Here is a 16,532-nt window from a genome sequence, read left to right as displayed (position 1 = left end):
TGAGGTTATTGATATTTATCTTGGCAATCTTGATTCCAGCTTGTGTTTGCTCCAGCCCAGTGTTTCTCCTGATGTACTCTGCAAATAAGTTAAATAAGCAGGGTGACAATATGCAGCCTTGACATACTCCGCTTCCTATTTGGAACCAGTTTGTTGTTCTTACTGTTTTTGTTGTTTTTTATCTGTCTTACTTTTACTTAAAAATCAAAGGAACTTTTTGGCCACATGTTGACCAGTAGTAAATATTAGGTCACTCCTGTCTGGAACAGGCAAACAGAAACATCAGAATTCCACGTTACACTCATCACGTCACGCCGTGGGAGTGAGTGAGGTGGTGGCGTCACTTGTGAAGGACTATCTGTAGCTGTGGAGGGGCGCTGGCGCTGACCCCACCTGTGGTCCCCGGGGCTTGCCCGAGCCTGGGGAGATGTGTGTCCAGACAGTAATTCTGATGATGTGAAGAATCGGTTGACTGGTTGCTAGTTGTGAAATCCTGAATTGAGTTCATGACGCCTAATGTTTAACATTACTTTGCCAACAAAGGTCCGTCTAGCCAAGGCTATGGTTTTTCCTGTGGTCATGTATGAATGTGAGAGTTGGACTGTGAAGAAGGCTGAGCGCCGAAGAATTGATGCTTTTGAACTGTGATGTTGGAGAAGACTCTTGAGAGTGCCTTGGACTGCAAGGAGATCCAACCAGTCCATTCTGAAGGAGATCAGCCCTGGGATTTCTTTGGAAGGAATGATGCTGAAGCTGAAACTGCAGTTCTTTGACCACCTCATGTGAAGAATTGACTCATTAGAAAAGATTCTGATGCTGGGAGGGATTGGGGGCAGGAGGAGAAAGGAAGGACAGAGGATGAGATGGCTGGATGGCATCACTGACTCGATGGACGTGACTCTGAGTGAACTCCGGGAGTTGGTGATGGACAGGGAGACCTGGCGTGCTGCGATTCATGGGGTCGCAGAGAGTCGGACACGACTGAGAGACTGAACTGAACTGAATGTTTAACAGTTTGATACATGGATGTTCATTAATTTAGTTTTACTTTTCTTTAGGCTTGAAATCGTTCTCTTTCTTAGAAACCAATTTTAGTAAAAGTTGATAGCAAAATGTCGCTGATACTTAAAGCAGGTATAGATTCTCTTACACATACAAGTTTATTTATACACAGGCATGACATTTGAGCAGAGGGAGCTTGGTGGGAGCGGGCGTCTGCGGGCCGTGTCTGCTCCCACCGGGCACCTTCCAACCTATCCCTCCGTCATGTGTCTTGCCTTCTGGTGGTGCCCTGAGTCCTTGCTTCTTCCTTCCCCACTGCCAGCAGGCCAGCAGTGCATGGCAAGTGTGTTTCTTGTGGCCATGTCTGGGAGCCAGAGAAGGCCTCCCCTTCCAGCTCCTGGGCTGTCCCGCTGGCTTCTTCACTTCCCTGGCACCTCCTGCACCAGTGTGGATGGGGTCAGACAGCTGTGCCGGAGGTGGGGGCGTGGAGCGGGCACAGAGTGAGGATAACCAGTGCGAGCGCTTCAGGGGCCTTGCACAGTCCTGGTGTGTTTGGACTGAGGTCTGGTCCTAAACAGGAGATACTGTCTTTGTGTGGGCAACATAGAAAGGGCTTGAGGTGTTCAGCGCGGGTGACTGTCGGCCCTCTGCTTCCCTTCTCTCTTGCTCCTTCCCCAACCCACCAGGGCCCGCTTGCCTCCCTGACCCCATCTCTGTGACCTCAGGACAGAAGTCCCTTAAAGCCTTCTCACTCTAGCACCGTCCTGTCAGCACAGAGAGGTCGGCAGAGGGTGCAGTCGGGCACGTGTCTCCCTTGTGGAGTCCTGACGCGCCTCTGCTCTGTGTTCTTGCAGATCGAGCCAAGAGGCGACGGCTCAGGGAGGAGCGGGCCTGGCTGCTGGCCCAGGGCAAGGCGCTGCCCCCCCAGCTGTCCCACCTGGACCCCCAGTCCCCGCCTCGGGCCGAGAAGAGGACGAGAGACCCGTGAGTGCAGAGTGCCCCTAGCCCTCAGCTGCCTGGTGTGGGGTCGGGCCAGCTGTCATTTTGTAGACAAGGGAGGGGATGAGTGTGCCGACCCTCACTCCCTCGTGTTTTCTGGAGGTCATCAGTGTTACAGACTTACCTTAGCAGAGGTTTACAGATGTTTCCTGGGGACTGTTCCAAGTCTTGGTCTGGAGAGCTGTGACATCAGGTTGAATCCAGGGCGCTGGGGAGAGCAGGGGGTCTCTGTCACTGCTGATTTCTCACTCTCTGATTCACAGCTTCGAGCTGGATGATGACTTCACCGCCATGTACAAAGGTCAGTTCCCATGCTCCACTCCTGTGTTCCACCAAGTCTGTTCCCAGGTATGTGTGCTGACCCTCCTCTTCTCTTTGGCCCCTCAGTTCTGGACGTGGTGAAGGCTCACAAGGATTCCTGGCCCTTTTTGGAACCAGTGGATGAATCGTATGCCCCTAACTACTACCAGATCATTAAGGTAGAGGAAGCCTTGTCAGCTGTACGACTGTAGCGTGCGCCTCTGTGGTTGTGTTGTTGTGTAATCAGCTGGCTCTCCTCAGGGCTGGGTGCTGGGTGCTTCCCAGGCTTTCAAACAGCTCCTAGTGGTGTGGGGACTGCGAAGCACTGTTCTCCGATGGATAGTAACGAGTGTGGCCTGTTGTAGGTCCCCATGGATATTTCAAGCATGGAGAAGAAACTGAATGGAGGTTCATACTGTACCAAGGAGGAGTTTGTGAACGACATGAAGACTATGTTCAGGAATTGTCGAAAATACAATGGGGAGAGCAGCGGTGAGTGGAGGAGGGGTGCTGTGGCTCTAGCCTGCTGCAGCAGCAGAACCAAGAAAAACAGGCGTTTCTAGTCTCCAGGTTCAGCCCTTTCTCAGGACGGTGAAGAGAGGGTGTGTTGAAGCCATGGGCTGGGCTGTGCCCGGCTCTGTCGTCCTCCACAGCCAGAGGCGTGGCGGCTGCTGGTCCCGGTTTCGTCCTGGGCCTGCTCACCCACCGTCTTAGAGTCGCAGGGCAGACCTTGGATGACGCCGCCGGTGTCGCTGCAGGTGCCAAAGCTTGGAGGTTCAGTGATTGGACTGAACGTTTCTGCAGTTTGGCATTGAAGAATTAAATTTTTACCGGTTTGGGGTCCAGGGGCCACTGTGCCAGCCACACAGGCTGGACAGTTTCTTAGGCCATAAATTGTGTCCCGTGTCATGTCTGTAGCCCTAGAAGGCAGGAGGCACTGAAGCCTGGCAGACTCGCAATTGATTGGGGGGAGGTGGTCTGGGGGCCTGCCCGGGGTTGGGGCTCAGACCTCTGTCCCCACAGAGTACACCAAGATGTCGGACAACCTGGAGAGGTGCTTCCACCGGGCGATGCTGAAGCATTTTCCTGGGGAGGACGGGGACACAGACGAGGAGCCGTGGATGCGGGAGGAGGAGAGGCGGGAGAAGAGGCGGGGGCGGGGCGCGCGGGGCCACGTGTGCACCCGCTCCCGGGACTCGGAGGCACTGGGCCGGAGGCAGCCCGCGGAGAACGGAGGGAAGGCGCTGCCCCTGGGCCGCCGTGCCACTGCCTCTGGGGCCGGTCAGAGCAGCTCCGTTCAGCCCCCTGGCCAGGTGGGTGCCTCAAACAGCAGCTGCCTCTCTGGGCCCCTGTGTCTCGGTGGATCCGGCCAGCTTCTCTTCTCAAGCTAGCCAGCGAGGATCAACTTCATCCCGTAGTGGTTTCTTCTGATTAGGGACTGGGCGGGTGTGAAGTTCTCCCCCATCTTCATTTAGTCTTCATCTGTCTTAAATCCTTTTTGTTAATCATTTGAACTACACGTTCTCACTGGGGCAAAAATTTGAATTAACATCTCACTCCTTGTAAGTCAAAGAATGGGGAACATCCAGTACATAAGTGCACCTTTCCTGGGGAGCAGGGGGGAGGGGCTCTGAGGGTGGGGATGGGAGCCCCTGCCCCGCCCTCTGTCGGCCGGGGCAGTGGGGCTCCTCCACCAGCCGGAGCCTGGTCTTCAGGACATGAAGGGTGTGCTCTCTCCTCCTCCTCCCTGCCTTTGCCCCGTGCCCTCCAGAGGCCAGCAGGACAGGGAGCGTTTTGTCCTCTCCGGGGGTCGGATCCTGCTGCAGTCAGTGTCTCCTCTGGAGCCCCGGGCCTGCCCGCCCGTGGGCCTGGCCTGCAGCCCGCGCCTCTGGCGGTGCAGGTAAGCAGACTGCTCGGTGCGTGCAGGTGCAAAGGTGTGTTCCAGAATCCCGTCGCTCCCCAGGGTAAATTGAGTAACCACGGGGTTAACACAGCTTCCCTTTTTTTGTTGCCAGCCTCCAGCTGGAATTAACCACCACCGAGGCCCCGGGTGTGGCCCCCCTGATGAGAAGCTGGCCTGCGGAGGGCTGGCCTCCCTTGCTGACATGGGCTCTCGACCTGGACCCTTGCCGCTCAGTCAGATGAGCGGCCCCAGCCAGGATGGGCGCGTGTATCCCCCAACTCATTTCCAGCCAGGGCTCCTTCCTCCCAGGCACGGGGGTGCTCCAGCCCGACCCCCAGACTTCCCCGAGAGCCCAGAAGTCCCTCCCAGCCACATGTACCGACCCTACAAGTACCTGAGCCGAGTGCACTCTGCGGTCTGGAATGGGAGCCACGGTGCTGCAAACCCAGGACCCTTGGGGCCAGACGAGAAGCCCCCCGTGGGGCCAGGACCTTCTCACCAGCCCCGCCCTTTGGGTCACATGATGGATTCCCGAGTGATGAGACCTCCCCTCCCCCCAAACCAGTGGACAGAACAATCCGGCTTCCTACCTCACAGCGTTCCTCCTTCAGGGTACCTGCACCCCCCGTGTAAACCTGGCGCACAGCGGCTCCAGCCCCCTGCAGCCCCGGCACTGGGTTCTCTGTTTGGAGCTCCGGCCCCAGCCCTGCGGGGTGTGCAGGGTGGGGACTCCATGCTGGACAGCCCTGAGATGCTGGCCATGCAGCAGCTCTCCTCCCGTGGATGCCCGCCAGGCGTGCCTTACCACCCCCGCCAGCCTGCACCGCCCCGCCTGCCTGGCCCTTTCCCACCCATGGGCCTGGTGGCCCCCAAGCCTGCCTCAGGGGACCCTGGGAGGACACAGGACAGCAGTGACGTGCAGGAGCCTGAGAACGGCCAAGGTAATGTGTGCATGCGCACCCCCTCCCCCCGCATCTGCCCTGTTAATTAGTGACCCATCCTTTTATGCAGACTAGGAAACAAAGTGTCAACTGGCCTCTGGTCCCTTTCACTTGCACATCTCTGGGTTGAGCCCGCCGTGGTCCGAGGATTTGCGGTAACCGTGCTGCACAGCTGCATTCTTGCTGTGTCTCCACTCGTGCTGAGCCTTCCCGTGCTTATTTCACTCTCAGAATAAGCTTTGAGGGAACTTTGACTAGTATTCTTGTTTGTATGGATGGAAGCTCCAGGGCACAAAGGTGGTTATTTGCCTTCATTCAGCTCTTAAGTGGGGAGACCGATTCAAACCCGACACAGCGGACCTGGCATCCGTGTGTGCAAGCTCTGCGTCACCCAGCCTCACTTGAAAAGGACTGTCCTGAAGTGACCCTCGGGGAGCATGTCCTCAGGGCTTTACTCCTGGCCCAGTTCTCTGCATGCCTTTCTCAGTGGGCCCACATCTGCGAGCGCCGGGGCTGCGGAGCAGTAGTGAGATGGGCGCGTCGTCAAGAGGGCTCTAGAAGTGCCGTCGACGAGAGTAGTGAACTCAAGTGCAAGAGACTCCTCTGTGTGACTCCGGCTGGTTGAGGACGGACATCTAGCATGTGTCTGTGTGGGAGCCGTGGCACCTGGGCATCTACAGAGTGATGTGGTTCCTTATCAACTGGGTGGAGGGCCAGGAGCGCAGACTCCCTTCAGGTGATTTCTTGGAGGGGAGGCTGACTCTGTGAATGCCACCTGCAGCACGACTTTCCAGGCATGATTTCAGATGTGACTGGAATTCAGAGCTTTGGAGGGAGAGTCTCAGGGGCAGTCTGTTTGCTTCGTTGCCATGATGTTTGTGTTGTTTTGTTTGCCTTTATTTTTTCTTAATGAAGTATAGCTGATGTACAGTGTTGTGCTAATTAGTATCTGCTGTACAGCAGAGTGATAGTTATATATATATACATTCTTTTCCATATTCTTTTCCATCGTGGTTTGTCGCAGGATATTGAATGTTATTTCTCTGTGCTGAAGTCAGATGTTGTTTATCCACTCTGTATATAATAGTTTGTCTCTGCCAACCCCAATCTCCCTGTCCCTCGCTGTCCTGCCCACCCTTCTCTTGAGTCACAAGTGTGCGCTCTCCGTCTGCGAGTTTGTCTCTGTTTCATAGATAACTTCTTTTGTGTCATGTTTTAAATCCCGCATGTAAGTGATACCATACATGTATCTCTTTCTGATTTACTTCATTTAGTATGTAATCTCTAGGTCCATCCATAGTGTTGCAAATGGCATTATTTATTCTTTTTTATGACTGAGTAACGTTCCACAGTGTATACGCACCACGTCTTTATGCGTTCCTCTGTTGATAGGCATCTAGAGTTGCTTCCATGTCCTGGCTGTTCTAAATAGTGCTGCAGTGAACATCGGGGTGCGTGTATCTTTTTGAATTATGGTTTTCTACGAAGGGCTTCCCTTGTAGCTCAGGTGGTAAAGAATCTGCCTGCGGTGCAGGAGACCCAGGTTTGATCCCTGGGTTGGGAAGATCCCCTAGAGAAGGAATTGGCAACCCACTCCAGTATCCTTGCCTGGAAAATCTCATGGAGAGAGGAGCCTGTGGGCTGCAGTCCATGGGGTCACAAAGAGTCGGGCACAACTGCGTGACTAACACTTACTTTCTGCAAATACCTGCGCAGGAGTGGGATTGTAGGAGCATACGTTAACTCTGTGTTTAGTTCTTTAAAGAACCTCCACGCTGTTCTCCATAGCGTCTGTACCAATTTATATTCCCACCAACAGGTAAGAGGGTTCCCTTTCTCCACACCCTCTCCACTGTTTATTATTTGTAGACTTTTTAGTGGTGTCCATTCTGACTGGTGTGAGTTGGTACCTCATTGTGGTTTAAATTTGCATTTCTCTAGTTCAGTGATGATGAACATCTTTTTATCTTGGCCTCTTGGCTATCTGTGTGTCTTAATTGAAGAAATGTGTGTTTAGGTCTTCTGCCCATGTTTTGATTGGGTTTGTTTTTTGGTTGAGTTGTATGAGCTGCTTGTATATTTTGGAGATTAAGTCCTTGCTGGTCTCATCCTCCGCAGCTATATTCTCCCAGTCCGTAGATAGTCTTTCCATTTCGTTTATGGTTTCCTTTGTTGTACAAAAGCTTGCAAGTTTAATTAGGTCCCACTTTTTAATTTTTGCTTTAATTTCTACTGCCTTGGAAGATTGGTCTATGACAGTTCATGTCAGAGAACGTTTTGCCTGTTTTCTTGCAGGAGTTTTATGGTGTCATGTCTTTAAGGGGTTTTGCGTTTATTTCTGTGTCTGTTGTAAGGCGTTGGCATGTTTTTTGTTGACTGAATGATGAAAAGTGCACCTTTTCATCATTCTTGTGCAGCTTGTACTTGTGATCTTTAAAGCCAGTGTTAGTTTTTCAGGAGCCAGCGGTCCTAGTTGATCGTAAAGGTCTGAATTCTTGATCTTGTCTGTAAGCTCTGACTAGAATCCTATTTTGATACCCTTGGGCAACAACTCTGCCCTCCCTGAGAGATCATAATAATAAGATGCATTTATGGCCAAAAACAATAGCAAGATAAAGAATTCTGAGTCTGTAATTAAGCATTTGAGTTCAGTAGGTTAACGATTGTGTATTAAATTTCTGTAATTCCTTGAAGATGCCCTTTGAGTGTTATACACTGTCCATGTCTTATTTTCAGGAAGCCCAGGCACGGCGGGTGTTGTCATTCATTTAGCAAATATTCATCTAGTCCTGTTTGTGTTCCCCTGGGTGGGTGTCCTGCCTGCAGGATGCTGTCGGGATCCGGCCTTCCCAGCGCCCTCAGTCCCTCAGACCAGCGTCCTGGTCCCTCCTCCTCACTGTCAAGGCGATGCCTCCCAGCCAGCCTGCACACAGATCACAGCCCCTTGCTTGTCCAGCGGTGGGCAGGGTGGGGGGCACGTTGTCATCATTTTGACCATCTGTTCCTGTCGTGTGCTGGGGTTTCAGCTCGCCAAGTGCGACTTTGTCTCTGCTTTCCTTGCAGCGGATCCCTTGCCTGGGCTGGAGGAGAGACCAGCGAGTGTCGGTGCTTCAGAGGGGGCGTTCCTCAAACAGCTACCTCACCCTGCGCCCCCTCTGCAGGCCGACTTTGCCAGGCGGAGCTCACCCCAAGGAAGGGGCCCAGAGGGCCCAGAGCTCAGGCCGGAGTCCTCGGAACCTGGGGACGGCTGCCCAGCGAGCACGGTCAGGTCTGCCTGGCTCTCAGGGAGTGGCTTCGCCAGCCCACCCGCCCAGGCATGCACCCTGGCAGACCTGGGGCCACTGCCCGAAAACGGACTGCGGGTAGAAGCCTCCCCATGTGGGTCTGAGGGCAAGAGTAGGGCGCCACCCGAGGCTGGGCCTCCTGCAGAGCCCGCGTGCTCCCCTCTGTACACGCCCGGCTTGGAGTTCCCCAGCTCCGCCACACGGTACCATGTAGGCCCAGGCCTGCAGCCTGTGGGTCCTGTGATGGGGGGCAAGCCTCCAGCCCCGCACCCTCCTCCCTTTCCCCCTCGGGCATTTCAGTCTCATGACCCTCATTCTGGAGTCTTCCCTCGGTACCGCCCCCACCAGGGCATGCGGTATCCCTATCAGCCGCCACCGCAGCCTTCCTACCACCACTACCCGCGGACTCCTTACTACTCGTGTCCACAGGGCTTCTCAGACTGGCCGAGACACCTCGCAGCCCCCGTAAGCCCGAGCGGGCCCCCCCCAGCTCAGCCCACCCCTGCCAGGCCCCTCTTTCCCGACAAGAGCGCTGTGACGGGGCTGCAGGGCTGCGAGGTGCTAAGTGCTGCCTTAACGCCCCCCGCGCGGGTGGACGCGGTGGAGGCTCTGGGCGCTGCCTTAACTTCGCCCACGCGGGTGGACGCCGTTGCTGCCAAGATGGCCGAGGGGCAGAACCCCGGCCCTGAGGGCAAGCAGGATGAGTCTATGGAGCAGCCAGAGAGCCCCAAAGAGTTCCTGGACTTGGATAACCACAACGCGGCTGCCAGGCGGCAGGGCTCCCTGTCGGCCAGCGAGTGTCTCTACGGTGCGCCCCCAGCCCCACTGGGCCCGGGCATGACCTTCGGTTCACCCGCCTTCCCCCCACACGCAGTGATGCTGCACGCCGGGCCACCTTACCCCCCACAGCGGCCAGCCACGCATTTCCAGCCCAGGGCTTACGCCTCCCCCTCGGCTACTCACCCGCCTCACCGCCCAGTGGCGGCCCAGCCCAACGGCCTGTCCCCCGAGTGCCCCCTCTACCGTTACCCTGAGGAGGGCCTGGGCCACTTCCAGGCCGTGATGATGGAGCAGATGGGCCCCGGAAGTGGAGCGAGGGCGTCCTTCCAGGAGATGTACAGACCGTCCGGGTAAGGCTGCAGCTGCGTGCCTTTTTTCTACGGGCAGGAGCAGGGTAGATGCTAGTCTCCCAAAGAGAAGCGAGCTTGGGAATGAAAGACCGACTTGGGTGGTCTGGGCCCGGGAGGAGCGCGTGGGCTGTGTGCTCGGGGCTTCCTGGGAAAGCACTGGCATTAGAACCCAGTTTTGTGTGTGGTCTTTTTTTCTTTGTGAAAGTGAATTGGCATTGCAGTGCTGTCGGGTTAGGTTTCGGACACCTAATGGCCAGAGTTCTGGGGCTGTGGGCAGACTTCGCCAGGGAGAGGGGCTCTCAGATCCGGGAGGGTAGTCACGGGTGGTATCCTGGTCTCACCCCTCACCATTCATTTCTCTACTGATACTGAATGAAAACTCAGTGTATCCAGAGCCAGACCTGGCCACATACCACTCCCTGATAATTCTAGTGGCTGTGTCTTGAGGCCAGTGAGGCGACCTGAGATCCAGGGAGTCTCCAGGTCAAGGTTGGGAAGCCCCATCATAAAGCAGCACAGACCACCCTGAGAATCCGAGTGCCCCCCTGGTCCCCCCAGCCCCAGTGAGAACCCGAGTGCCCCCCTGGGTCGTCCCAGCCCCCAGTGCCTGGCTTGAGGGCCTTCCCTCTGCGTGTGCTCACCCCTCTCTGAATGTCTGGCACGTTTCCTGTCCGTCCTTTGCCTTCTCTTTTGAGCCTTTGGTGTGTCTCCTAGCCGAGGGCATCCTCCTGGTACAGCCCAGACCCTACCCTGGCCAGGGAAGTGGTGGTAGTGGTCTGATGGAGGCACTGTCTGATGTCTCCAGTTGTCCCCGAAGTGTCCTTGTAGCTGTTTCTCTGTTTTGCTCTGATTTTTCCCCGTTCAGGATCCAGTCACATTTCATGGCTCTACATTTGGATGCTGTGCCTGCTCAGTAATTTACAACATTGGCTTTGCATTCTTTGTTTTTCAAAGACAGAGCGCCCTAGGCTCTGGCCTCTTGTCACTGTTTCCTCACCTTTGTCAGGAGCACTGTGCAGGTGGCGTCAGCCATGTCTTTCCTGCCTCACGTGGCAGCCCCTGGGTTGGAGTCAGTCGCCCAGTTGGTCCGGTGGGGCTATGCGCCTTTTCCTTTGTACTGAGAACATCACATGCATTCCTGACCGTTCCTTCCTCATGTCTCTAGACTGCAGGGGCCCTCGGTCCAGTCCCGGCCCTTGTTCCCAAAGACGCCGGCACCAGCGGCATCGCAGGAGGAGCTGCCCCCCCAGAAGCCCCCAACGCTTCCACTCGATCAGGTCAGAATGGTGGACAGTGAGAGCTGTCTGTGTGGTTCCGGGCAGCTGTGGCTCCAGGGGCTGTGTCTGGAAAGGGGTTGTGTCCTGTGGGCCATGGGGCCAGAGGGCCTCGGGAGCAGCTCCCTCCCACCCCGCCAGCCCCTTATTCCTGTCCCAGGCACCAGCTCTGAGATGGGTTAGATTTCCTTCCCCAGACTGGCTCCTGTAGTGTGACTCTTTGTCTGCCTCGTCTGGAAGAGTTGGGGTCCCCCACCCCCACCGCCGGTCTCCCTGGAGGCAACAGTCCTTGGCCACTGGACTGAGTCAGGGTCCAGGACTCAGAAACCACACCTGCGGGACTGCCCAACGAAGCAACATGGGGCCATTTTCCTAGATGGGAAGAGTGTGTGTGGCTCCTTGGCTTTGTCGTTTTTAACAGTTAACATGTATCAGTTTTGCTGAAACTGTATTTTGCTTCTCTCAGAGCTAGTCCCAGGAGGAGACAAGCCCCAGGGAAACAGAGAGCTGCAAGTGGAGAACGGGGCCCGGCCCCACCCGCCTCTCCTGTCACCAGCATCACGTCACGTGTGGCCTGAAGCCTGGACGCCCCTCCTCACGACTCATGTGCTCGCAAAGTCCTGGGCGAAAGTGGGGACCAGACAGGCTGGACTCTGGTGGTTTCTCCAGGCCCTGGGACACTTGTTCAGGGAAGACCGTCCTGACCTGGGGGCGGTGCTGGTGGGCTGTCATGGCAGCTGCACTCAGGTAGCCGTCTGGGGACAGGACTACTTGTGTGGGTGTGTTTGGAGCTGGGTCCAGTTTACAGAGTTTTCATGTTGCCTTTGTGATGACTTCTGTCGGTGGTGAATGTATTGTACATACAGTGGGAGGGCGGGTGATGAGGATAGAGTCTGGCCGGTGGGCCCGCAGCCCTGCTGACCCCTGTGTTTACAGCCCTTTCCCACTCACTCTTGGGGGGCTGCAGGAGGGGCACACCTGGCCGCTGCTGTTCCTCTGACGGCTCTTGCCCTCGGGCAGCCGCCTCGCCTGGCACCCCCCCCCTTGCCTGGCACCCAGGTCATGGTCTGAGATAGCAGTGCCCCTCCTGGCTGGCCAGCTGCCCGCCAGATAGGTGTAAACCAGTATCAGGAGCATTTGCTCGTTGGAAGGTGCGGTGACGCGTCCCGTCACAGACCTGCCGGGACTGTGGTCTGGAAGGCGTCACAAGCTTCCTGCACGAATCCCAGTTTGTGGCAGTGACTACTCAGGTTTGTATATGCTTAGTGTCAATGAAGAAGCTGCACAGTTTTTAATAGGAAAAATGTATCCTATAGATTTACAGCTGGAATTTAGGAATATTTCAGTATATATAGTTTTTATCCATTTTATGTGAATATAGTAAAGTATGTCGTGGTGATTTAAAATAGCTGTCGAGAACAAGTTCTTGAAGTCACTTGTCTGTGATAGGAAACAGTTTTACAGTATTCAGTTACTTTATTATGGTTTTAGAAGCAAGCGACACTGGATTCTCCCTGTTTAGTATTCTTTGAGTTTAGCTGAGATGCCACCAAAGTTAGGACTCCTGTTTTAAGCTTTTGAATATCCCACAAAAGCAAAGGAGGAAGCAACTGAAGGGGGAGATACCTTGAAGTCACAGGTCTTTGTAAAAATAGCGTATTTCTAAGCATGCCTTTGAGATAGTAGAAAAGCTTGCAGGAAACATTGGTTGATTGATCTGCGCTTGTTCTTATAAATTCAGCTGTGTGAGGGGCCAAGAGAACCTTCCATCCAGCCCCAGCGTCCTTGCTGAAGCTGGAGCAAACCCGCGCTTCCAGTAGTAGAGTCCCCGCGGAGACCAACGCCAGCTCCAGACGCCCAGATGCTGCGCTCAGGCAGGGGGAGCGCTGGGAACGCAGGTGCCTTCCAGACATGCGCAGAAACATGATTTTTTTTTTTTTTAAACAGACTTATTTAAACTTTAAATTTGGCATGCTTTCAAGTGGGGCAAGTTTGGGGGCTGTGTTCTCATTGGATTCTGGTTCTTGTTGGAGCCCTGTCACGGGCGTGATGTCGCTCAAGGTGGGGACATCAGCATCGGCATTTGGGAAGGATGGGGAAGGGTCGTGGACAGATCCAGCTTTGCTCTCTAGCAGTGAGGGAACATGCTTGGCACACTCAGCCTCCGTGTGTGTCTGTACACCAGCTTGGAGGGGAGACCGTGGCCCCTGCCTCTGTTCCCAGCCCAGAGCCTGCTTGGGTGCAAGGCCTCGGGCACCCTTGCCTTGAGGGGAACCAGGCCGGGGTAGGGCCAGGAGGACTATGGCAATCCTGCCCATTCTGTCTGCCCACCGTGCACAGCCCTCTGGTGGCTCAGCCCCCCAGCCCCAACCCCATCTCCTGCTGCCCCAGAGCCTCCCTTCGGGGTGAGCAGAGAGGCCAGGCACTGGGAGCCCTGTTGGGAGTGCGGCTGTGTGCTGCGTTGCCCCACAGGGCCACCCCCGTTCAGGGCCCGTGCACTCTTCCTGACCAGAACTAGCCTGGGAGGAGGTCCTGGGGCGGCATCCCCCTGGGACCGCTGCCACCTGTCAGGGACCTGGAGGACTCCTGTCCACCACTCACCTTAGAGTCGTTATGTTAGAAACCGACTTCCCCAGACCCAGGAGAGAGAAAAGATCCAGAGAGCAAACAAGAGCCTTATGGAATGTTTCTGGCCTTGAGTTTTTCCCCTCCTGTAAGAAGAGCTGTTGGCTAAAACTTACTAGGCTGAAGACAGGTGGAGGCCGAGTGGCAACAGACGCGTGGACTCCTGTTCAGAACCTTTTCTTGTCCCGCCTTCAAAGTGAGACTAGTGCTGCCGTGTCCATCTGCCTCCCTGGGGCCCTCGCGCCTGTCGTCAGCAGGGCGTCCTCCCTGGGCGGGGCCGGGTGACTCTCAGAAGGCTGCCTTTCGTGTGGACTGAGTACCTTCAGCCCCCGGCCAGCTTGGCCCCTAGACCCCGGGAGCGTCCTTGTGACTTGTGCTGGTTCCTGCCAGTTCCAGGAGTGGGCCGCGTAGGCTCAGGGTTTTCTCGCTTTTTGAAAGTTTCCATCTCAGCCACACACATGGCTCTCAGGTCCTGGTTTGGATTCTCCCAGGATCCCTCAGCCAGCAGCCCCAAGGCAGGGACCTTTGGAGAGCGGCTGCGGCCAGTGAGTCAGAGCCCAGGGGAAGGGCCAGGGTGCCCCCAAGGAGAGCGGGGCGCCTGGGAGGCAGGCTGTTCAGCCTCTGCCCCTTGGGTGCGGGTTCCCCTGCCAGGGGCTGGCCCTCAACTGAGACTTGGTTCCTCCTGTTCTGGGTCTGGACTCTCCCTGGGGTGCTGGGCCTTCCCTGCTGTGTCCTCATGTGAGGCGGGTGCGAGCCTGACCTCCAGCTGCTCCATCCTCCTGTGCTTCATGGGCCCGGGCCGAGCAGATGGTCAGCGGCATCGCCGCCTGGTCTCTCCCTCGCTGAGCCCTGGCGGCTGATATGGAAAAGCCTCTTAACCAGCTGAGTGTCCTGTGTGTTTGGAGAGGGTGGTGGGCCCGGGAGTGAGGCACTGAACGCTGCCCCCAGCTGGGCCCACGCCCGCTCTCCTGCTGCAGATTCCTGTGCGTGATCCTGGCCAGTACTGGGAAGGGGAATGCTATTTATTTTTATATTGTGTATATTTTGTCTGGTCTGCTGATCCCCTGTTTCACTGAGAGCCACACTTACCTCAGTACTTAGTTCTATACTGTGTGTTGGATAATTTTTTAAAACAACTGTTTAAAAATCTTTTTGATCCTTGGAGGTCTGTAGATTTATTTCCATATGAATTGGTTATTTTGTATAAAGTACATTCTTAAAAGAGCAGGGTGATGTGTGAGTTGTGTGTGTCCCATGTCACTGTCGTCTTTTATCGTCGAGGCAAAGTCCCACCAGGACAGAGGTTTGAGGCCCAGTGCCGCCGCCCAGAGAGGCGGCTCCCTCGGCCCACTCAGTCACCGAAGGCCCCGTGTGGATTGTGGGGAGCGGGGGTGCTCCATGGAGAACCGCTGGCTGGCAGGCCTCAGCAGCGTGGGGATTATACACACTGCCTAGCCAGGCGTGTGGGGCCCCAGGGACGCCCTCACCACCCAGGCCCGGGCATGAACTCCACCTTCCCGACACCCGCACTGGGGCCCGTAGGTAACATGCTGCTGGGGCCGGGAGGGCAGTGGGCAGCTCCAGCAGGGCGAAGCCCTGTGAACAGCAGCGTGCTCTGGGAGGGTTTTTGTTGTTGGGGTTGGGGGAGGAGGAGTTGGCCACCTTCTTATCAGGTGGCTGTAAGCCGTTAAGACACTAGAGATTCCCGGTCGGCCTTATCCTTAAACCATGGGCCTCGTCAGTGATCTCTTGCTTCCTGGGCCGTGACCCTGTGGCCCGCGGGTGTGTGTGGTCACGTTGTCCCCCTTGGTATGTTGTCGTTGAGTTGGCTGATGCAGTCATGAGACTGCATTCCTGCCATCCTCACAGTGTCGTCAGTCCCCCACGCTTTCCTGTAAAGTTCTACATCAGTCATTTAAACAAAAGTAACTTTAAAGTGGACTTCATGCATAAACCTCAATTTTGACATGAAGCCAGCCGGAGCATTTGTCTCACTTGATTTTGAGTCTCCTTGGCCTGGGTTGGAGGAGTGGGGGCAGGCGGCTGGGACCCTGGCCCCTTTGCTGTCCTGATGAGTGGGCCCCTGTGGACCAGCACCACACCCTGAACACAGGTCCAGTTGGGTTCTGACTTTTGGATTCCCAGCTGCAACTTCTCTCGCCGTGACATGAATCTCTTCACCAAAGGCCAGAATGTTCTGATAGTTTTAGGCAGAGCTTAGCTGAGTCCCTCAGGGTATGTTTCCCAGGTCTGTCTCCTTGAGACCAAAACAGTCTTCCCACTGGTCAGCTCTGGAGTCTGGTTCCGTGGAACGTGTTAGTTAATCTACCCCATTTTCAGAATTACTGTTTGACCTTTACACTTGTTAAGCCCCGGGTGTACCATCCCCAACACCCTTGCTTGCTTCAGATTGGCACAAGAAACAAGAGTTGGTGGGGAGGAACCAGGGAAGAGACAGGAAGCCAGTCGTGAGTGAAGAGTGGGTTGGTCTCAGTTCTGGTGGAGCTTGCCGTTTGATGTCTGGAAACATGCAAAGGTTCCCTCGTATTGAACAGTAATGACTTTTGTCTCTAATCCTCTCCGTCACTGGGAGGAAAAGTGGCTGAGTTTGATAAATGGGGAGCACCTCTAGGGTGAGATTCACCCAGGGCTGGGCCCTCAGAGGCGACCTTCACCCTGAACCCTTCTGGAGAGGCCTCTGGGAGGAAGGCCTCTGGGCTGCGGGCCCAGGCTATCCCCTCCCCCAAACACTAGGCCCTGAAAGGGCCGTGTGGTTTTCCTTTGGGTTTTTTATTATTTAAATATTTATGTATTTTGGGCTGTGCTGGGTCTTAGGTTGTACCAGTTTTGTTCCCCTTCTGCAACCCAGGCTCACTGTTTGTTGCCGTGGGTGATTTTAACCAAACTCTGCAGTGAGAGAGGGACTGTGAGAGAATAGCCAGGAAGGCAGCTGTTGTGTTCTGAGCCCGTCCCTTGGCGTTCAGGGTGATGCGGGTACCACGCAGCTGCCTTCAAGAAGTCTCTCAGTTTGGAAAAGCACTGCCCGCTTCTCAGAGCTTGGGTCTGAAGCTTCT

General features: G+C 55.5%; 1 protein-coding gene across 1 annotated transcript in view; it reads left to right on the top strand.

Annotated features, from left to right (window-relative positions):
• The window catches only part of LOC113892267 (cat eye syndrome critical region protein 2), a 116,987-nt gene extending 102,304 nt beyond the window's left edge, over window positions 1-14,683 (top strand). Inside the window, exons 9-18 of the mRNA XM_027540897.1 lie at window positions 1,857-1,986; window positions 2,265-2,302; window positions 2,389-2,480; window positions 2,667-2,793; window positions 3,325-3,614; window positions 4,073-4,201; window positions 4,317-5,145; window positions 8,209-9,559; window positions 10,725-10,836; window positions 11,300-14,683. Coding sequence (XP_027396698.1) covers window positions 1,857-1,986; window positions 2,265-2,302; window positions 2,389-2,480; window positions 2,667-2,793; window positions 3,325-3,614; window positions 4,073-4,201; window positions 4,317-5,145; window positions 8,209-9,559; window positions 10,725-10,836; window positions 11,300-11,305 — 3,104 coding nt within the window. The 3' untranslated portion in view covers window positions 11,306-14,683. The remainder of the gene's footprint in view (window positions 1-1,856; window positions 1,987-2,264; window positions 2,303-2,388; window positions 2,481-2,666; window positions 2,794-3,324; window positions 3,615-4,072; window positions 4,202-4,316; window positions 5,146-8,208; window positions 9,560-10,724; window positions 10,837-11,299) is intronic.
• Window positions 14,684-16,532: the final 1,849 nt, after the last annotated feature.

The sequence above is a fragment of the Bos indicus x Bos taurus genome, chromosome 5, assembly GCF_003369695.1.
Source record: "Bos indicus x Bos taurus breed Angus x Brahman F1 hybrid chromosome 5, Bos_hybrid_MaternalHap_v2.0, whole genome shotgun sequence".
Classification (NCBI taxonomy): Eukaryota; Metazoa; Chordata; class Mammalia; order Artiodactyla; family Bovidae; genus Bos; species Bos indicus x Bos taurus.
Note: the sequence above shows the minus strand (reverse complement) of the source record. Positions and strands in the feature narration are given on the sequence as shown.